The sequence below is a fragment of the Nyctibius grandis genome (genome assembly GCF_013368605.1).
Source record: "Nyctibius grandis isolate bNycGra1 chromosome W unlocalized genomic scaffold, bNycGra1.pri SUPER_W_unloc_2, whole genome shotgun sequence".
NCBI classification, from domain to species: domain Eukaryota; kingdom Metazoa; phylum Chordata; class Aves; order Nyctibiiformes; family Nyctibiidae; genus Nyctibius; species Nyctibius grandis.
In genome coordinates, this window is record NW_027167473.1 from 2853796 (window position 1) to 2877063 (window position 23268).

At 40.5% G+C, this 23268-nt stretch overlaps 1 protein-coding gene across 1 annotated transcript in view; it reads right to left on the reverse strand.

Annotated features, from left to right (window-relative positions):
- LOC137677143 (E3 ubiquitin-protein ligase UHRF2-like) overlaps positions 1-23268 on the reverse strand; it is an 82992-nt gene that overhangs the window by 13637 nt on the left and 46087 nt on the right. The window contains exons 6-9 of the mRNA XM_068424349.1: positions 20347-20470; positions 19886-19993; positions 15712-15816; positions 246-352 (exon numbers count right to left, since the gene is read on the reverse strand). Of these exons, the coding sequence (XP_068280450.1) occupies positions 246-352; positions 15712-15816; positions 19886-19993; positions 20347-20470 (444 nt within the window). The remainder of the gene's footprint in view (positions 1-245; positions 353-15711; positions 15817-19885; positions 19994-20346; positions 20471-23268) is intronic.

Sequence of the window (23268 nt, forward strand, 5' to 3'; positions counted from 1 at the left end):
CTAGATACATAGCTACCAGCTGAACCTCTAATACAGCAATATATTTTCATCAGTTACAAATAATTCTTTAAATCAACATAACGCCATGTTTGACAAAATGCTTGTAAACAGCAGGAGGCACCACTGTTTACAGTAGCAGATGTATAAGAGGGAACAAATTTTGCAAAATATAATTTTTAAATTAAAGGAATAAAACTCAACTCTTTGGTCTGGAATATTTTTTAAATTTAGTCTTCAAAACTTACCTGTTCATGTGTGTTAATGTTTGATCAAATGAATGTTCTCCAATTCTTTTATTTCCAGAAAGATCTCTACCTCCACTCCCAGTATAAGTGAATTCATCTCCTCGGTCCTGTGTAAGAAGATTATCCTTCATTTTAGTATTCCCTATTAAAGCATCTGAACTGAAAACCTGCTCCTTCATTGGTTCTTTTTACTCAAACAAGAACAATTGCCTGAGGCAAAGAAAAACGTGCTCACTTTTAACATCACTTTCCTTTCAGAGTAACCATGTGTCTTGGTTTTGCTGGGACACAATCACAGAATCAATTTTCTGTTCAGAAAGCTGCATTTTTGAGAAGACTGCAGCACCCGATACGGTGGGAACAAAGTTGATAAGACACTTTCTTTTAGTTCATGGCCAGCCATGGTATGCGGGTTTCCATGGTGCTTAAGGCTTTTAGCAGTTTCGAGTTAGCCAGGTGCTAAAGCTAGGAGTGAAAACCAAGGCAGCTGACCCAGGCTGGCCAACAGAAGTATTCCATACAATGAATGTCATGCTCATGGTCAACATCCCTGGAGGGTCTTGCCTGTCATTCTGCTCTCAAGGCCTACTATCCCATTTGTTGCGACCGTCGTGCTTTCGCTGGAGCTGTGGTGCTCGCAGTCTTTGACATCTACCATTCACAGCTGGGAGTGCACAGCTCGCGACCACTATATGGGCTGAGTATAACTTTGTGTACTTTATGCTAGCATTAGTATTAATATTAGTTCTTTTTTTTTATCATTTTATTATACAGCAGGGCTGTGGATGTAGTCTATCTAGACTTCAGTAAGGCATTCAACACTGTCTCCCACAGCATCCTCCTAGACAAACTGGCTGCCCGGGGCTTGGATGGGTGGACTCTTCGATGGGTTAAAAACTGGCTGGATGGCCGAGTCCAGGGAGTGATGGTGAATGGGGCAAAGTCCAACTGGCGGCCGGTCACTAGCGGTGTTCCCCAGGGCTCAGTTCTGGGGCCGGTGCTGTTCAATATCTTTAGAGATGATCTAGACGTAGGGATTGAGTGCACCCTCAGCAAATTTGCAGATGACACCAAGCTGGGTGGGAGTGTCGATCTGCTGGAGGGTAGGAAGGCCCTCCAGAGGGATCTGGACAGGTTAGATAGATGGGCCGAGACCAACAGCATGAGGTTCAACAAGAACAAGTGCCGGGTCTTACACTTGGGCCACAACAACCCCATGCAGCACTACAGGCTTGGGGGAAAGAGTGGTTGGAAAGCGGCCCGGCAGAAAGAGACCTGGGGGTGCTGATCGACAGCCGGCTAAATATGAGCCAGCAGTATGCCCAGGTGGCCAAGAAGGCCAATGGCATCCTGGCCTCTATTAGGAATAGTGTAGCCAGCCGGTCTAGGGAAGTGATCGTCCCTCTGTACTCGGCACTGGTGAGGCCGTACCTTGAGTACTGTGTCCAGTTCTGGGCCCCGCACTTCAAGAAAGATGTTGAGGTGTTGGAGCGAGTCCAGAGGAGGGCGACCAAGCTGGTGAAGGGTCTGGAGGGTCTGACCTACGAGGAACGGCTGAGGGAGCTGGGGTTGTTTAGCCTGGAGAAGAGGAGGCTCAGAGGTGACCTTATTGCAGTCTACAACTACCTGAAGGGAGGTTGTAGTGAAGTGGGAGTCGGCCTCTTCTCCCAGGCAACTAGCGATAGGACAAGAGGACACAGCCTCAAGCTTTGCCAGGGGAGGTTCAGGTTGGACATTAGGAAGAATTTCTTCTCAGAAAGGGTCATTAGACATTGGAAGGGGCTGCCCAGGGAGGTGGTGGAGTCACCATCTCTGGATGTGTTTAAGAAAAGACTGGACATGGCACTTAGTGCCATGGCCTAGTTGACATGGTGGTGTCAGGGCAATGGTTGGACTCGATGATTCCAAAGGTCTCTTCCAACCTGACTGATTCTGTAAATCTGTTTCCATTTCAACCCACGGGTCTTCTTTTCTCAATTCTCTTTCTCGGCTGGGGAGGGGTCACTGGGTGATAGAACAGCTGGCTATTGTTTAGCCCCAGATACGGGCTAAATGGAGACACCATGACAGCAAAAAAATCTACTGGTTCAGACGCAACATATTCATCAGAAAGTGTTTATAAAAAATACACCTGCCTTAAAAAATTCTTTGAACTCCTCAAGCATTACTTTTAGTCACACAAATATTTCTGATAGAAGGAATGCATTCTAGATACTGTTTACTCATTCTATAACTTCACAGCTTACAAGAGAAGCCCATTTGGAAAATATGTAATACATCACTCGGAGGCCTTACTTTTGCTTGTTCATGGGACTGAGCACCAATATGGCAAATCACTTTGTACTTAAGTACAAGACAAGTACTTTACTTCAATAACACTATACTCATTTACTATGAAGTAAAAAAATTCAGGGAAAAAATCCAAAGAAAAAGGAGGTGTCTAAGGTTTTGTTTTGGTTTGGTGTTTTTTTGCATTTACAGAGGTCATCCACACCTTAATTTCAGTTGTTCTGAACTGCTAAAAGCTTAGAAGGCTCATTCAGATGCAAATTTTATGAACTGACATAATTCTGTAGTAGTCTGTATTTACTAATGAAGAATTATGTGAAATTGAATGAAGGTTGATTAAATGTTCCTTTAAAACAAACTTTAAAAATAATGAAAATATACATAGTACTTAAGTGAAGCCACTATTATTTTTTCTTTAACCTGTCACAAATTCACAATACTCATAACAAATTCAAGTGTTTTAGAAAAGACACAAATATATTTATAATAATGTCTCTCTTTCAAAATGCAAATCTTTTACAAAGCATGAAGCACTGATATAAAATAAATACTTAGCAAATCATTAATTTTCATATGAAGCTTCAGAGCAAAAAACCTAAACATACTGGTATGCAGTAAGAAAATTCTGTCAATTTCTAACCACTATTAAATGTTTGACATCAGCATGGAACCAATACCAACCCACTGAAAGATTAATACAGATATTTTATGACTGGCAATAACAGAACAAGAGAAGTGTCATGACAGAGAAATGTTGGTTGTACAGGGCCATAAAGTAATTACAGAAATGCTATTTACTTCGTACTGTGTAGAAAATTCTTAGTAAATTCAGTGAAAGAGATACAAGAGTATTTCTCTTTCCTTTTTATTTAGATACAACAAAAAGAAAACACTAGAAGGTAAATAATTTGGGTTGGAAAAAATACTGAAAATAGAATATTTCAGGAAATGATAGTTATCAGAAACTGTGAGGTGTTTTTACCTCTTTTACAGCATTGTTGAAACAAGTATTGGAATAGCATATTTAAAAGGATGTTAAAAAACCTGGAGTGAAAAAAAGAAAAGAAATGAACAAGACTGGAGAAACTCACAAGAGAGAAAGGGTATAGTCTGTTTAGTTTAGCAAAAAAGATTATGTACAAGTACCTTCATGAAGGTACCTTCATGAATACTGAATACAAAAATATTTTTATCTAACAGACAAACATAAATCAAGAAGAAATGGATAGAGGCTTAAGTCAAACAAACAAATTCAAATGAAAGGCACATATTTAACTATATTTATAATTAACCACTATAACGAAGGTCCATGGGAAACAGGGAATTCTCAAACTTTGAGGCCTTGAAGGCAAAATTAGATGATTCTGGAAGATATTCTTTAGTCAAAGTTATATTTTAGCCATTGGGCTTAAAAAAAGAGATAACATAGATGTAAGGCCTGGGCATACATACTTACTTGTCCTATACCCTATACTTCAGTGTTCTACACGTGAATGGGCAAAATGCTATAGATATGGGGAAAACCAGAAATCCAGAAGAAGGAAAGTGAGGAACAAATGGAATGCAATCTTCTTAGCAGAATTACAGCTTTAAGCACTTGCACCATAGGCATCTCAATGGGGGTAGGGGATGGAGATCCATGCGGCAGCAAAGACACAAGGGTTGCGGCCCGTCAGAAAGAGACCTGGGGGTGCTGATCGACAGCCGGCTAAACATGAGCCAGCAGTGTGCCCAGGTGGCCAAGAAGGCCAATGGCATCCTGGCCTCTATTAGGAATAGTGTAGCCAGCCGGTCTAGGGAAGTGATCGTCCCTCTGTACTCGGCACTGGTGAGGCCGCACCTTGAATCCTGTGTCCAGTTCTGGGCCCTGCACTTCAAGAAAGATGTTGAGGTGTTGGAGCGAGTCCAGAGGAGGGCGACCAAGCTGGTGAAGGGTCTGGAGGGTCTGACCTGTGAGGAACGGCTGAGGGAGCTGGGGTTGTTTAGCCTGGAGAAGAGGAGGCTCAGAGGTGACCTTATTGCAGTCTACAACTACCTGAAGGGAGGTTGTAGCGCAGTGGGAGTCGGCCTCTTCTCCCGGGCAACTAGTGATAGGACAAGAGGACACAGCCTCAAGCTTTGCCAGGGGAGCAGGACTAGGGAAGTGATTGTCCCCCTGTACTCGGCGCTGGTGAGGCCGCACCTCGAATACTGTGTTCAGTTTTGGGCCCCTCACTACAAGAAAGCCATTGAGGTGCTGGAGCGAGTCCAGAGAAGGGCAACGAAGCTGGTGAAGGGTCTAGAGCACAAGTCTTATGAGGAGCGGCTGAGGGACCTGAGGTTGCTTAGTCTAGAGAAAAGGAGGCTGAGGGGAGACCTTATCGCTCTCTACCACTACCTGAAAGGAGGTTGTAGCTAGGTGTCAGTCTCTTTTCCCAAGTAACGAGTAATAGGACAAGAGGAAATAGCCTCAACCGCAAAAGGGTTGTCAAGCATTGGAACAGGCCACCCAGGGAAGTGGTTGAGTCACCATCCCTGGAGGTATTCCAAAGACATGTAGACGTGGCACTTAGGGACATGGTTTAGTGGTGCACTTGGTAGTGTTAAGTTAACGGTTGGACTTGATGATCTTAAGGGTCCTTTCCAACCTAAATGATTCTATGTTCTATAATTGTTACAGATCAAATAACCAGAGGATGGCATCTCTTAGTACTTTTCAGTATAACAGTACCCCTTATCTCATTTCTGCTCATCTTCTCAAAAGAACTTCACATGCCAAAACATCAGACAAAAAATAATTGGGGGGAAAGACAACACAGTTGCTGGAATAGGAAGATAAAAGGACTGATGAGAAACTTAAACAGAGCCCTCATCATATTAAAGAAGAACAGGGGTGCTGATTTGGAGAAAGAGGGGCAATGGAAAGGACATTGAACCTCTGATATAAGGTGAAATAGGTGTCCTGGTTTGGCCTAAACCAGGCCAATTTTCCTTTCAGTGATTTTTACTTTCAGCTAAGTCTCCTCTAAGTAACTGCACTTTCTGAAACTAACTGCATGTTTTGCAGACAGCGTCTGCTTCCAGGACTGATAACGCTTGAAGTTTGTAGTTATCGCTGAGGCACCGGTAGGGATGTTATGCAGAAAGGCTCTTGCTGGACTTATTCTTAGAGAAACCAAGGTCACTGCTGAATTCCTCACTGCTTACGAGTGAAGAGCTGAAGGGGGGTCGCACCTGCAGGGAGGAGCAGACAGGGCAGGTGACCCAAAATTGACCAACGAGGTGTTCCATCCCCTACATGTCATTCTCGGTATAAAGCGGGGGGATCACGAGGGCTGCTCCTTCCTCTCAGCCCTTCTTCTCCCTTCTGGTATGGCCGGTGTCCAAGGAGGACTCCGACTGTTTTCCTGCTGCCCCCGATCCCGATCCGTGCATCCCTGAATCCAGTTCCCGTCCGTTGCTGGGCCCAGCCTGGGCCTTCCTGGAGCCTGCCCTGCAGTGCCAGTGGTGACGTGATCTTGGTTTTGTATATATTTGTATATATTTAATTATTCTATTACTATTATTATACTCTTTTTCATTATTATAGTTCTTTAAAACTGTTTTAACTTTCCAACTGATAAGCCTCTCTCCCTTTTCCCTTTCCCTTCTGGGGTGGGGGGGAGGGTTAATAGAGAGCATCTGCCACCGGTTTAATAGCCGGCCCAGCTTTAAACTGTGACAATAGGGTATGCTAGAATAGGGAAGCGAAATAGAATAGGGAGAGAGAAAGTGGAAGAATATGGAATTGCTAGCACAGAGAAAGGAAGTCTAGACTGGCAAGAAATGGGGCCAGAGTGTCATTAGAGTAAGGCAAGTATGGGCATAAATACAGCTTCTGGCACACAGGAGTGATGCTGGCAGAGTAAGAGAGAAGAAAGAAATATGTACAGAACCTACTCCCACAGGCGATAATGCATTTTAATTTTAAATTGGAATATGCCAGGAATATACACACAGCCACCTACTAAGGATCTGCTGATGGGTAGTGATGCATTAAACCATGATTCCTCAATAACTTTAAGTTACCTACAGACAGTTCAGGATCTTTCTATCAGCTTTTGCAATGTTCAGCTGACAGCCTGTGTGTGACAGGTGAGGGTTGAAGGCTTCTTAAATTTCAACAGGATCTAAGGGCAGAGCTCAAGATACGGATAAATTCTGGACAGGCAAAGAAAAGATTGAAAAAGGTGACAATCAGCAAAGGGAATTTCCTTCCTTCCTTCCTTCCTTCCTTCCTTCCTTCCTTCCTTCCTTCCTCCTACCTTTTCCCCAATTTTTCCTACCTTAAAATAGGTTATTTAATCCTATTTCTCTTCTTCTTTCCAAAGCTTGATTTTTTCTTCCTTGCACCAAAACTTTCTGTCAGCAACTAACAAGACTTTTTGGTATTCTCTCTTCTCTTAATGTTTTGTGTCTTTCTCCTTCTTTCCTTACATTGTTTCCATAAAATTATTTCTTAACTGTTCTGTTTGTAATTTACATCATGTTTTAGATCAAATGAGCTTCTGCTCTGCATAAATTTTCTATTATCTCAGTAGAAGCACTAACCTTGGAGATGATAGAGCTGTGGGTACATTTTTTCAAAGGAGTGCCTCAACAAGCTACTCAGCCTCAGAGACCGACAGACACAAAAGAAGATTACATTAAATCACATTTCTCTTTTGCAATGTTGGTTCCTCTGTTGTATACCTGGTTTTGAATCTAGCAAACAAGTAATGAAGAATCAAAGAATAAGACTTTAAATTCCACCAATGTCCTCAAGCATAGTGTTCCTATTGGCTAGGCTCAACTCTGAAGTCATGCAGCAGTTCACAAGGATATTAGCTACTACAACTCATGTGAATTTAGGCTATCTGAAGATGGTGCCAAATCTATTTTTTTCCATTTAATATTTATCTTCTGTAGTATGCTCAGATTTCAACATCTTTAACATCTTCATTAATGATCTGGATAATGAACTGGGAGGAGTGGCTGATATGCCAAAGGGTTGTGCTGCCTTCCAGATGGACCCCGAAAACTGGAGAAATGGGCTGAGAGGACAACAAAGGGAAGTGCCAAGTCCTGCCCCTAGGGAGGAACAACCTCATGTACCAGTATATGCTGGGGGCCGCCCATCTGGAAAGCAGCTTTTCAGAAAAGGACCTGGGGGTCCTGGTGGACACTAAGTTGAACATGAGCCAGCAGTGTGCCCTTGGGGCAAAGAAGGTGTAGTGAACCTGACTGGAAGTCCACTGTACATCTAGGAGTTAGTGATCCACATAACAGTTAACCTGAATAGGTCCAGGCCTGTGCTGTGCTATGCTGCATGTACAGCATGGCCTTCAGGCCTGTGTTGTGTTGCACAAATCCCTTGGCCGCAGGATAAACTCAGCCAGCTCATTGTAACAGAAGAGCCCGCAGGCAGCTCCCACTTGGTACTGGAGATTATGCCACCTTTGTGACATTGCCTTTATCTAACAGTGCAGCAAGAAGTTCTCATGAGAACATAGTTTCTGTTTTAACAGTAAAAATCATGGAGGTGTTTCCTCATAAGAAAATCCTATAATAGCTTGAATGACCAAAATGGGATAATCTCTGCTATGGACAGTGTCTGTATGGTGTGCTATGCGTGGATCAGAGGTCTGTTGGATGCTACACTGCTCGGGGTTCCCAGCATCTAAATAGACATAAGATTATCTATGCTATTCTCTCTATTATGAAGGGACGGGAGTGTCTTTCCTATGAGGAAAGGCTGAGAGAGCTGGGACTGTTTAGCCTAGAGAAGAGAAGGCTCAGGCAGGATCTTATCAATGTGTCTAAATACCTGAAGGGAGGGTGCAAAGACGACGAAATCAGGCTCTTTTCAGCGATGTCCAGTGACAGGACAAGAGGCAATGGGCACAAACTGAAACACAGGAGGTTTCCTCTGAACATACGGAAAAACTTCTTTACTGTGAGGGTGACTGAGCACTGGAACAGGTTGCCCAGGGAGGTTGTGGAGTCTCCATCCTTGGAGATATTTAAAAGCCATCTGGACATGATCCTGGGCAACTGGCTCTAGGTGGCCCTGCTTGAGCAGGGGGGTTGGACCAGATGACCTGCAGAGGTCCCTTCCAACCTCAACCATTCTGTGATTCTACGACTCTATGATTCTATGACTTGTTTAGTCTCATATATACACAAAAACCTGTATCTGTCAATATATAAAATATTATATAATTAAAGTTTAAGATTTTTCTTTAGTATCACAAAACCCTGTATCTGTCAATATATAAATTATTATATGAATAAAGGTTAATATTTTCTTTAGTATCACAAGAACAGAATAAAATCCCTTTTTAAAAAAAGAAGCTATTAAATCCATGGTAAGGTTTAAATGTAGGACTCTTGTTTGAAAGAATAAAATAGGGTTTTTTTCAGGCTGTGAAAGTAATCTTCAACACAATGCAAGTACAGACAAGGAGACAATGAGGGGTTTGAAGATCAGGAGACAGGGAGAGATTTCACAAAATGATACAAGAAAGATAATTTTTTTTGTATTAGCATTTTGTATAAACTGAAAGGTAGCAACAATATGGAACAATATGTAAAGGAAGGTGGAGAGGAGGCTGTTGCAGAACAGAAAATGATCATCTGCCTAAGAATCTGAAATACCAGTAACAAGAAAGTATGAATTCTAAAAATACCATATAACAAAATAAAGTCAAATATAACAAAATAAAGTCAAATATGCCCTTAATATCATAGGTGGGAAGAGGAAACAGATAACAAATCTGAATGAATGGGAAGATGCTTGCTAGCTATTCCCATAGTAGAGAGATCACTCAAAATGTCTCACATTGGAACACTATTTCCAAACTAATAGGTGCCAACTCAGCATGGCAATTAAGATATGTTGGAACCATGGCAGCATCTATAAATATGGATAGCAAGTGTCAGGTTTTCAGCTCCATAATGAGTTCAGATGACTCACACTACACAGATTCTCAGTGTAATGACTGTAATGAGTTTCTGATATTGGATCCTCAGCAATATAAATAGAAATTAGAACATCTCAAAGGACCTGCGTCCTTAGCAACAGAGTCAGCAAGGCATATTTCAAGACATTTATATGTGATACAGAATTTCCTTTGTACCTAGTACATCAGTAACACTTCTCACATAGGATCCAGATGATGTAGGTATCTAGCTAGCATACAGTTCATACATACCATTTTGACTAGCAGTTTTCCCAGACCTTTGTATATAACAAGTGTTGACTCAAATCTGAAGCTCTTGTTGCCACTTCATTTGTTTCTAAAATGATTTCAATGAGCAACTAATCAGTCTTGGCAATGCATCTTTGGCACTGGTAGAACTGATCTATCATTTTCATGAAGGAATAAACACTAAGCAATAGTTCAGAGGTTCTGGATCATCATCATAAGATTTCAAGGAAGTAGAACACAGCCATACTGACACCTTGGAACTGATTACCCAAACACAAGATTGATGTGGTGTGGGAATATAACGGAAGATTGGCAAGGAGGATTGTAAACATGCTCAAGTGACTTGCACCCGGGGTGTCGAAAAACACATATATCATACTACTAATGGTTGTTTAGCCTTGTGTGCCTGACAAGTAGAACATCTGCATTAGGATAACAGAGGCCTGTGATAGACTCAGAGGCACCTTATCGAACATGCTTGAGATTCCGGCCCTGCTGTGAGAAAGATCAAAGCGCAGTGGAAAACTACCGCCTGCAAGAAACCCCTAATATACAGGCGAAGGCAGCAGGCCCGGAATCTCTCGCTCTCTCTCTAGCAGGAACCAAGCTCCGCGGTGTCTGCGTCCCCGCTTGCATGCCTTTGCCCCGGGTGCTGCTTCAGAGATCCCCCGGTTTGCGAGGTAACGGGAATAAATTTGCTCTTTGCATTTTATCCGTGGCTTTGTGGTTGTTCCTGTGTCCTGCCTGTGTCGGCTCACACATGTGGATACACAGACTATCCAAAATGGACAGTGCGCTGTTTCATAAAGCAGTTTATTAATGCCACATTCTAGACACTAGATTTAGTTGACCTAGATTAAAGAAAGAATCTAAGCAACAAGTATATTAGCTTGGAGTCTCATTTGAGTCACTAGAACTACCCTATAAAAATATATATATTTATATACCCTCAGAATCTTCTACAAGAGTATGTGAGTGATCACAGCAGATACTATTCTCCAAGACATTCTAAACCTCAACGTTAAGAGGCACCATATGATTCTATAGGCAAAAGCCACTTAGTGAAGAAACAAACTTTGTTAGTCTGAACAACGCTGAATGAAAAATTAACATCTTAATAACACTACCTCAATCCAGCAGAAGTATGTATCTCAAAATTTATACACAAAGAAAGTAAACATAGTTTTTGACCCCAACTCAAAAACAGTGACAACAACTAGGATATCAATTTTGCAACTTGAGGAAAAAGTAAAATATCTTCAGTCACTTCATTTGATGAATAAATATTTAACCATGCAGTTTGTGATCATATCTTTCACAGTAGCTCAAAGTAACTAATACCTGGGTTACAAATGTTAATCCATTCCAAAAAAAAAATCTTTCAAAGTCACAAAATAATTCTTGCTATTTCTCAGCTAATAGTTATAGTTATTAAGTATCAACAACAGGACCACCAGAAGATTTGCAGTTTTAACAAAACCAACACTAAATCTAAGCACTATAGTTAATGCATTTTAAATCAGATAATGGAAGTAATTTAAGTCCTTGTCACTAAAATCCTAGGTTAAACATTCACAAGAGAGTTATTAACATATAAAAATTTTGATGTATGTAAGAATATTTTACATATGAAGTTAAACTTTATTTGGCCTAATGTTCATTTCGCAAAGTGCAACCTTATTCCTTTTCAATTTTGAGGCCCAATGCTGTATTGAGGCACCTTTTTATTACCAAGCGTTCCAATCTCTCAGGTGAGCAAAGTCCCTCACAAGTCTATGTTTGCAGGATCACGAGTTTCCAAATGTGAATCATAAAAAAGACAAAACCTGAAAGTCAAACAGTGAATTCTATTTCTTGCAGCATATTTTTGAAACTACTCTTATCCCAATGGTAAACTGTTCATTCAGAGCCAGAAAGAGAACATTAAAGAGGTAGCATGTTGGCAGTGAGTATAAAAAGTTTGAAAGAGATTATAAATATACGGTAAAATGTCCTCCAAAAAGTATTTATTTTATAGAGTTATCAAATGATTTGGGTTGGAAGGGACCTCTCAAGATCCAGTTAGACCAGGTTGCTCAGGGCTTTGTCCAGTCAAGGTTTGGATATCTCCAGGGATGGAGATCCCATAACTTCTTTGGGCCCCTGTTCCAGTGTTTGATTATCTGTATGAGGATTTTTTTCCTTATACCTAACTGGAATATCCCATGTTCCAGCTTGTCTCCATTGCCTCTCATCCTTTCACTGTGCACCTCTGAGAGTCTGGCTCTGTTTTCTCTATGTGCTCCCATTATGTAGCTGAAGACAGCAGTAAGATCTCCCCAAGCCTTCTCTTCTTACAGCTGAACAAACCCAGTTCTCTCCATATATGTCATGTGTTCCAACCTCCTGATCAGCTTGGTGACCCTCCACTGGACTTGCTCCATTATGTCTGTCTTGTATGTCCACTTCACAGGCAGCACGTTCGGAAAGCTAAAGCCCTGACAGAATTAAATCTGGCCAGGGACGTCAAGGGCAACAAGAAATGCTTCTATAGGTATATCAGTGATAAAAGGAAGGCTAGGGAAAATGTGGGCCCTCTCCGGAAGGAAACGGGAGACCTGGTTACCTGGGATATGGAGAAGGCTGAGGTACTCAATGACTTTTTTGCCTCAGTCTTCACCGGCAAGTGCTTCTAGCCGCAACGCCCAAGTGACAGAAGGCAGAGGCAGGGACTGGGAGGATGAAGAACCGCCCACTGTAGGAGAAGATCAGGTTCGAGACCATCTAAGGAACCATGAAGGTGCACACCTCCATGGGACCTGATGAAGTGCATCCACAGGTCCTGAGGGAACTGGCAGATGAAGTTGCTAAGCCACTATCCATCATTTTTGAGCAGTCGTGGCAGTCTGGTGAAGTCCCCACTGACTGGAAAAGGGGAAACATAACCCCCATTTTCAGAAAGGGGAAAAAAGGAAGACCCGGGGAACTACAGGCCAGTCAGTCCCACCTCTGCGCCTGGCAAGATCATGGAGCAGATCCTCCTGGAAACTATACTGAGGCACACGGAAATCAAGGAGGTGATTGGTGACAGCCAACATGGCTTCACTAAGGGCAAATCATGCCTGACAAATTTGGTGGCCTTCTGCAACGGGGTTACAGTGCTGGTGGATAGGGGAAGAGTGACTGATGTCATCTACCTGGACTTGTGCAAAGCATTTGACATTGTCCCACATGACATCCTTGTCTCCAAATTGGAGAGACATGGACTTGATGGATGGACCACTCGGTGGATAAGGAATTGTCTGAATGGTCGCACTCAAAGAGTTGCGGTCAACGGCTCAATGTCTGAGTGGAGACCAGTGATGAGTGACGTTCCTCAGGGGTCGGTATTAACATCTGGACAGTGGGATTAAGTGCGCCATCAGCAAGTTTGCCGACAACACCAAGCTGTATGGTGCGGTCGACACGCTGGAGGGAAGGGATGCCATCCAGAGGGACCTTGACAGGCTTGAGAGGTGGGCCCGTGCGAACCACATGAAGATCAACAAGGCCAAGTGGAAGGCCCTGCGTGTGGGTCGGGGCAATCCTAAGCACAAATACAGGCTGGGTGGAGAACGGATTGAGAGCAGCCCTGAGGAGAAGGACTTGGGGGTGATGGGTGACGAGAAGCTCACCATGAGCCAGCAATGTGCGCTTGCAGGCCTGAAAGCCAACCGCATCCTGGGCTGCATCAAAAGCAGCGTGGCCAGCAGGTCGAGGGAGGGGATTCTGCCCCTCTGCTCTGCTCTCATGAGACCCCACCTGGAGTACTGCGTCCAGCTCTGGGGTCCCCAACATAAGAAGGACATGGAGCTGTTGGATCGAGTCCAGAGGAGGGCCACGAAGATGATCAGAGGGCTGGAGCACCTCTCCTATGAAGAGAGGCTGAGAGAGTTGGGGCTCTTCAGCCTGGAGAAGAGAAGGCTCCAGGGAGACCTCATAGCAGCCTTCCAGTACCTGAAGGGGGCCTACAGGAAAGCGGGAAGGGACTTTTTACAAGGGCAAGTAGTGACAGGATGAGGGGGAAAGGTTTTAACCTGAAAGAGGGTAGATTTAGATTAGATATTAGGAAGAAATTCTTTCCTGTGAGGGTGGTGAGACACTGGCCCAGGTTGCCCAGAGAAGCTGTGGCTGCCCCCTCCCTGGCAGTGTTTAAGGCCAGGTTGGATGGGGCTTTGAGCAACCTGGTTTAGTGGCAAGGTGTCCCTGCCTGTGGCAGGGGGGTTGGAACTTGATGACCTTTAAGGTCCCTTCCAACCCAAACCATTCTGTGATTCTATGATTCTATGAAAGTTCAGAGAGAAAAATAATAATAATCCCCTAATTGCTAATAATTGCTTTCACTGTGAAAGAAATACTTCCCAAAGAAAGGAAGAATAGATGAATTTCAGAGATACTGTAAACTGAATTCTATGATTCTATGGTTCTATGATTTTTTTTTGTCCTGACCTCGCTAAAATTAAAATGTGATGTATTTAAGTTTAGAGGTATAATGACTCCAAAAGAGGAGGTATCTATCTGTTTAACTTGACAAAAGTAAAAGCAATGACCAGAACAGAACTTGAAGTATATCACTTGTACATCACTCGATATATCGGAGGGTTGCGCTGCCATTCAGAGGGATCTCAATAGACTTGAGAAAGGGGCTGAGAGGAACCTCGTGCAGTTCAACAAAAGGAAGTGTCAAGTCTTGCACCTGGAGCAAAATAACTCCAGGCACTAGTACACGCTGGAGGCCCACCAGCTGGAAAGCAGTTTGGCAGGAAAGGCCCTTGGAGTCCTGGTGGACAAGTTGAACATAAGCCAGCGATGTGCCCTTGTGGCAAGAAAGGCTAACGATATCCTGGGCTGCACAGTGTTGCTAGCAGATGGAGGGAGGTGATCCTTCCCCTCTGCTCAGCACTGGTGAGGCCACACCTGGAGTCCTGTGTCCAGTTCCAGGCTCCCCAGTACAAGAGAGACATGGACATACTGGAGAGAGTCCAGCAAAGGGCCACAAAGATGATTGACTTGGAGAATCTCTCCTATGAGGAAAGGCTGAGAGCTGGGACTGTTTAGCCTGGAGAAGAGAAGGCTCAGGGAGGGGATCTCATCAATGTGTACAAATATCTGAAGGGAAGGTGCAAAAAGGAGAAAGCTGGGCTCTTTTCAGTGGTGCCCAGTGACAGGACAAGAAGCAATGGGCACAAAGTGAAACACAGGAGGTACCATCTGAACATAAGGGGAGGTTCAGGTTGGACATTAGGAAGAATTTCTTTTCAGAAAGGGTTATTAGACATTGGAATGGGCTGCCCAGGGAGGTGGTGGAGTCACCATCTCTGGATGTGTTTAAGAAAAGACTGGACATGGCACTTAGTGCCATGATCTAGTTGACAGGGTGGTGTCAGGGCAACGGTTGGACTCGATCCCTGAGGTCTCTTCCAACCTGGTTGATTCTGTGATTCTGTGATAAGGAAACACTTTTTACTGTGAGGGTGGTTGAAAACTGGAACAGGTTGCCCAGAGAGACTGTGGAGTCTCTATACTAGATATATTCAAATGCTGACTGAACACAGTCCTGCTCTAGGTGACTTTGCTTGAGCAGGGATGTTGGACTAGACCTTCTCAGAAGATCCCTTCCAACCTGAATGATTCTGGTATTCTGTGACTTGCAAAATATAAGATTTTAAATTAGAATAAATTCAGACTATATAAGCACATTGAAACTTGACTTCCATAAACATTCTAAAATTCAGATGTAATTAATATGAGACTAAGAATATTCTTTAAGAAAAAATTATTTAAAAATTTATTCTAAAAATAGTAACACATAGCAAATTAGATATTGGGTAGTAGTAATTTTTGCATACTCATATTTTCATAAGTACTAATTTTAGGATCAGGGACAGACACCACTTTTCATCTTTATAAACTTTAAAATAACATATTAGTGATTTGACTAAATGACATACCACTTCGTCTTCAAATCCTCCAGCTAGTACAAGTGAATAAGCTCCATCATTACTGCGTCCATGAATTCCACCAACATGAGGTCTGTGAACACCTGCTTCACTCACCTTGATTATTAAAAAATAACAAATTTTAAAATAACTTTTTGAAACAATTGGCCTTCTGCAATATTTTTTCTGCTTAAAATTTTTTCAATAAGCATGTTTGTGTAAAAGACTTGCCATTAAAGGAAATAATTTTATGAATTTTTTAGAATCTTTTTTAAGGGAAAAAAAGCACAAAAGAAAGGACATCCAATGAAAAGAAAGGACAATATAGAACAGTGCTGACAGAAAGATGAATAGGTACACTTTGCTCCTTAGGAAAAACCTTCACAATTCTTGCCATAAGCAACATTTAAGATCAGATTCATGGTTGCTTAGATCAACTCAAAGAAGATACAGATTATCTTTCTAATTCAGTGGTATTTTAAATTTGTGTAAATAATTATGCAGGAAAGATCATAGTGAGTCAAAATTTTTTTTTTTGTGAAAATTATGTCAAGTATTGTTAAAAGTTAACCAACTCAGGAAAATGCAATCACATTTACAGCCTTCCTTCATCTCTGAACATTTTCTCTTTTTCCAGTTCTGCCCAACTCCTGTACTTCCCTCCCCCCAACTTTTTTTCATTGCTTTGCTATTGTCATAAGAATATAACAGTCATCAAAGTGCATCAAACCAGAGTTCCAGCTAGACAAATATCCTGTCTCTGACAACAAATAAAAACAGATAGCTGGTCAGTGTGAAAATTGACTATGAAAGTGCACAATGATATTTACGTGTAAATTTTCTGTTTCCAGATATATGTGGCTTAGATTTCCTGAGCCAAAGGCATAATCCTTGCATTTCATGGAAGAAAAGTCAACCAATGGTTATTAATTTGTCTACTTGAGTTCTGAACTCTTGCACACACTTAGCTTTCACAATATCCCACATGAGTTCACAGTATTGCTGCATATTGCATGAATTAGTACTGCTTCCATTAATTCTTAATCTAGCACCTGATCATTTCATTTGATGCCCCTCCTTTTGCATCATAAAAGAACATACAGTTGTTCCCTATTCACCTTCTTAAATTTTAAGACTTCTGTAGCATACCATCTTTCATACAGTTTTTGTACAGAAGCCATTCCATACCTTTAATGATCCTTGTTCTTCATAATTATATTGTTTTTCCTCTTCCTTTCTTAATAATTCCTAACACTTGATTTACATTTCTGACCACTACTGAGCACAAAGATGACATATTTAAAAAATTATCTATTACAAGTTCTCTTTCCTAAATGATAATAATTAGACAAAAGCCCTTTATCAGATATGAAAAGTTATGATTTTTCCCCTCATCTTTACTATCCATGACAACTTAGCATTGTCACTTAACTGTCAGCTATTTGTCAACTTTTCCAGACCATTTATGAACATGTTGAACAGCACAGGCCTCACTACCACTCTGTTCTCTCCCATTCCATTAAATGTCATTTCATTCATTCCTCTCTCACTTCTTTCATTTTGATGAGGTATCCAGAATTTGGCTTAAAATTTAGATTTCTGCCCTTTGGATGCTGTATCCAGAAACAGTTCTAAGTCAATTTCCTTCTAGGAAACACATCACATCTAAATATTCTTAAGCAGCTTGTTGCATGAAAAAGGAAGAAAACCATGAGACAGCATTTACAGCATTTTCCTTCTAAATTCTCATAAATCTGCTAAGAACCCATTTTCATACAAAAGAACAGTCAAATCAGAAATAAAAGTGTAACTTCTTAAGTGGAAAAATGTTGATCTTTTTTTAAAAGTATGTAGTTAATACATAGCCATTATTAAATAATTATGTACAAATGATAACTCTTCCTCTAATATCTGTGCCCTACTTATAAGTCTTATCTGCTTAATTTTGTGAGAAAAACAAACCTCTCTACTTATATTCCTGTTTGCAATGAGCACTTGAAAGTTCTGGGATCTATTTGAGCTTGTATGTCACCAATGGAATCCTTAAAGAGATACAGAGGATCCTTAAAGGGTCCAGAGGAGGGCCACAAAAATGCTCAGAGGGCTGGAGCACCTCTCCTATGAGGAAAGGCTGAGAGAGTTGGGGCTGTTCACCCTGGAGAAGAGAAGGCTCCGGGGAGACCTTATAGCAGCTTTTCAGTACTTAAAGGGGGCCTATAAGAAAGATGGGGACAAACTTTTCAGCAGGGCCTGTAGCGATAGGACAAGGGCTAACGGTCTTAAACTAAAAGAGGGTAGATTCAGACTAGATATATGGAAGAAATTTTTTAGAATGAGAGTGGTGAGACACCAGCACAGGTTGCCCAGAGAGGTTGTAGATGCCCCATCCCTGGAAACATTCAAGGTCAGGTTGTACGGAGCTCTGAGCAACCTGATCTAGTTGAAGATGCCCCTGCTCATTGCAGGGGGGTTTGGACTAGACAACCTTTAAAGGTCCCTTCCAACCCAAACTATTTTATGATTCTATTCTATGTTTCTATGAAATCCTAACTTTTATTCCTGCTGATACTGGCTGATCCAGTAACAATAAAATTTGATTCAGAGATCTTGAGTTTGCAGAACGATTTTTAAAACTTCCCCTATCTAAGAGAACATAAATTACCTGGAAACTAATTTAAAGATTAATGATTACAGAAGTACTTTTTCAGAATATAAATATGTTTTGAAGTATTTATTTTAGTTTGCTTCACAGAAAAGTTCTTCAAATATGGTAGGGATAAATCAAAATATCACAAAAACATAAGAACAGACATTAATTTTCCCAAACGAGTAGTTGTGTGTAAAATCAGTGAATAATTGACATTAACTCTGCAGTTTTGCATTAGAAAATTAATTTGCTTTGCTATTCTCTAATATATGTATTGATGGTAGTGCTCACATTAGCACCAAAGTCAGACAAGATTCAAGGAACTTGTTTAGTAGTCAACTGTTTCACTGTGAATTCTATTAAGGGGAGAAACTGAAAACTGTTGCTAAGGGGTAAAACCTCTGCTGTTGACCATATTAGCCTGAAGACTTGCATGTCATACCAAACCCAAAATTATTCAGACACCCATTAGAAGAAGCTTTTGGTTCTTTCCATGTCCCTTCTCCCCAAGGGGAAGAAAAAGTCTCTGGCTATTCCTCTGGCTATGGTGGGAACACTCCTGAAATAATTTGTTGTTCTTCTCCACACTTCTCATTCCTGCCCCCTTTGTGTTGACACAGTATTTGTATAACCACAAAGTGAAATGGATTGTGAAAAATTACCTTCCCCACAAAGGACTCTTTTTCTGCCAGATTACTTTCCAATATAGTTTATCATATGGCCTGAGAAACATTTGTGACAGAAAACAGAAGGGACAGTGCAAGAAGTGGACATGGCTGGGTGGACTACTTCTTTCCGTAGTCAATACTGGCTTTTATTAGTTTAAAACATTCATCAGCCTAAAGGAAGGTACTGATGCCAGTTGTGTATGACCCAAAAGGAACCGGTAATCAATTTATAGTGATACAATCAGAGGTGGCTCTTACCTTGGGGACAGTGGGTTCCACCCCCACCAGAACTTTAGAATCCTCAGTAAAATCTTATTTCTTTCCTGTGCTAAGTATGGATAGCATGCACACTAGCACCAAGCCTGGCACCACAACACATTGGAAGAGAAGTATGCACTGAAACAGGAAGTATATTGCACCTGCACAATAGCCCTCAGTGGGGATCCTGACCAGCTAATAAGCGTTAGAGACACCACTGGATACAGTCAAATATTTTCTGAATTCTATAATCTATATCCATAAGTGGGATGGATTGGTTCATGTTCCATAGCAGTAGACTTCAGAAAATATTCAACTTCCTCTTATCATTTCAGTTGGGAGTTTAACATGTGAGATATAAGTCCATCTTAATTATAGCAGGTTCCCTTTTAAAAATAGTAAGCACTATTTTTACAATTGCAATTAAGTTCTATTTTCAAATCAGTATACTTCAAATCCCACTATAGTCGGCAGTACTTTGAATATTAGAATTAATATACACTCTCTATATTTATTCCTAGTGAACAAGACAATTACCAATCCAAAAATCATTTTTGTGCCCAAACTGTACCTATTATTCAGATTTATTTCAATTATAAATCTAAAAGCATACCTGAACTCTGAATTTCCAGGTTGTCCCAACAGGGATACCAGGTATAGGACCATAGTGATTAGAAGGGACAATAGTGCATTCCTTGGTGCGACCAACACAAGCCATGCCCTAAAAATCACGTCAGAGAGAATGAATTTTATCATATTTAAAATAATTTATAAAAGCTGATGCAGATACCAAGATATCCAACCATTACAGTAAGCACTTCAAAATATATTAATAAAAAAATTGTCAACAGCAATTAATTAATTAATTAATTAACTAATTTTCTTTTTTTACCTCTAGTCATCTTAATAATTCTTCATATGTTTTGACTTTCAGTAGACAGTGTACAGGATTCAACATTGCTTCACTGTCTGTTCAATCCTGTACTGAATTTTGTGTAATGCATATATAAATATAGTTAAAGATGTAAGACATACATGAATGGTGAGCTATTTTTAAATTAAAATACACTCTACCTTGCCCCAGTCTCTCTGGCTTTCAGTACTGGCAGATGGCATCTTTGCTTTCTTTTTACTCTGTTTGGGTTTTTCTCCAGCCTTTACAACTTCATTAGAATCATTTTTGCATGAAGGACAATACCTAAAATAAAAGTTTCAGTAAATTCTTTATTACTTAGTAATAAAGGCAATACATTTATTCTAAGCAAAATAATGTCAAATTTGTTCATCCTGACTAAATATTTTGAAGCTAGCAAATATATGACAGTTTTTAAAAGTTGAGGACTCGGGTTGAAAAAATAAACTCAACAAGAACAAATACTGTCCACTTCTAAAACAAGACTTTTTTTTTTAAAAGTAGGGTGGTTGATGCGAAACATTTTACTCTTCTTTTCTCATGCGATGTATGAGATTTCCCCATGCTTCCTGTATTCCCTCCTCATTTTCTCTTCCTTTCCTTGCTTGTTCAGATCACATAGGGGAGAGGAGAAATGAGACTAGAGTATACTGCTGACTAATGCTCATGGTTAATTTCCACATCCTGCCCACTCATCATCTGCTTTTACTGCACCAAATCTCACTTCAGACATCTGGATGTGGAACAGCCCTACGGTACCACAGAACATGCATACATGTACACATGCATACTTATCCTACCCCACCATGCCTAAGGCATCAGGAATGTGACTCAACAAATGGCAAGAGTATTAAACTCCATTTCTATATATTTCTTTGCCTCATATGGCATTGGGACTCATTCCAGCCACCATAAAACCATTACAGTAGAAAAAGGATAGGAGATCGTAGGAAACAGTGGCTAAGGCAAAGGGAGGAAGGGAGCACACAGCTCCTTTTATTGCTTCTAACAGCACTTTTTTCCCACTCCAGGAGTGCCAAGGCAAAGGCAACTGCCATTGCTTCTGGCTTCCATGGGCTGAGTTTGGTCCAAAAGTCACTAGTGGAAGTGTGATCTATAATAACAACAACAATATATTTAGATTACTACTACTACTACCACCTTACTTTTACTATATACTTTTTATCCTTGAGTATGAACAGAAGAACTAGTTACCATAGGGCAACAAGTCACTGCGTACAGATATTTCATAAGAATTGCCTGTGTACACGCTCTAAATCCTCTAAGAAGATGGGAGCTACCTCAAATCATGTTTTTATTTGCAACCTAGAATTCATACAGATACTTATTGCAGAACACAGTCACAATTCACAATTCAGTTTAACACTTCGGGTCTTGGTACTCTTAGAGCAGCTTATTACACCAAAACCAAGAAATAATGTAAAAGTATTCTAAATTTCTAAAAATTGAAAAATATAAACTAAAATAATAATTTCCAAATCATACCTGTTCAATTTAAAGGTAAAGAAGAAATTTTCCATAATTTTCCACTAAGCAAACTCCACCTGGACATTTACATTCAGGCTATGTTCTTTCCTGTTCAAACACGTTTTGAGGGTTGTTCTTTTTAAAGAAATTAAACTTGGAGGATGTATATTTTCTTTTTTGTAACCTTATTGTGATTAATATTGGAACATAAAATTACTTTTTGCTGCTGGAGTACTGGTATAGAGTCTTTTAGGAGTAAGGGGACCTGAAGAAGAATGGATGCACTGTCAGAGGACAGATCCTAAATAATATTCCCTTTAATATTCTGGATGACTGTAGTCAAAAAACTTCTCAGTTGTTATACCCAAAAGTCAAGGACAGTCACAAAAGAATGCTGTTTAAGGACTGTGACCAACTCTGAAGTGCTACAGCAGGGAACACTTTCCAACACATGATTTGGAAGCACTAAGATCTTCAGCTCACTTCCATAAGCAATTAGTAGGAAGTGAATGGATGTTGGGGCAGATAAGTCTTCTGTGCACAAAAGTAGAAAACCTGGGGATAGCTAGGATTCACATGCTGCCCAATAAAGACTGCTGCATAAAGATTATATATAGATGTGTACACAATCATTTTGCATATACAAGAAATGGGAAGCACACAGACAATAATTGCTATATTTACTCCCAACAACTCATACATATTTGCAATATGTATTAAAAATATTTTCTAGATGGTGTTCAAATTCAGCAGTTTCTCCAAACAGAGCAAATATGAGTAAAATTCTTTTCAGTTCAGGATATTCAAAAGGAAATGTCTATTACCTTTTAAATTAGCAGAAGCATCTCAGTGTGCACATATACACAATGAAAAAACCCTCACCAAATGTCATAATTGAAGTTGCACATAGGTATAAATATAACTGGAGTCTGAGAAAACTGAAATATATTAGCCCAGGAAAAAAGGTAGAGTGTTAGTCACTGAGCTATAAACAAACTTACTCAATATGAGGCAGCTGATGTAATATAGTATGCTGTTATTTACTTCCATAGAATGTTAAAACTTCTAAAGTACTTAAAATATTTTATTTGAAGTGTATAGTTCCACTAAAATCTATCACAAAGTGCAGTTCAAAGTTTTTCTTTAAAACATGTCCATAGACATCTATTGATGTATTCATAATGGAAAACTTAATTCTAAAGTTCTATTTATAAGTCACTTATAAAAGACTAACATTTAATATATTTTACAATCAGGTTATAAGTACAAATGGTATGAGCTGCACATAACTGATACAGGTGAGATGTGGCATGGAGCTCAAGATGATAAGCTTCAATGAGCTGATGCTGGCTCCATGCAGAGTCAGCTCAGAATGGAGTTAGCAGAGTCCACCAAGGCCCACTAGTTTGGCTTTCTTGCTGGTGCTGCTAGAGTTACTGGAAATGGGGAGGAGCAAGTTAGTGATTTTCTCAGCAGAAAAAAATGTATGAGGCAGCTATAGGATAAGGGAAGGGCAAGGAGGCAGCAACAAGGCCTGAGATTGAGGGGAAAGAAAAGGATTAAAGGAGAAGCAACAATGAAGCCCAAATAAAACA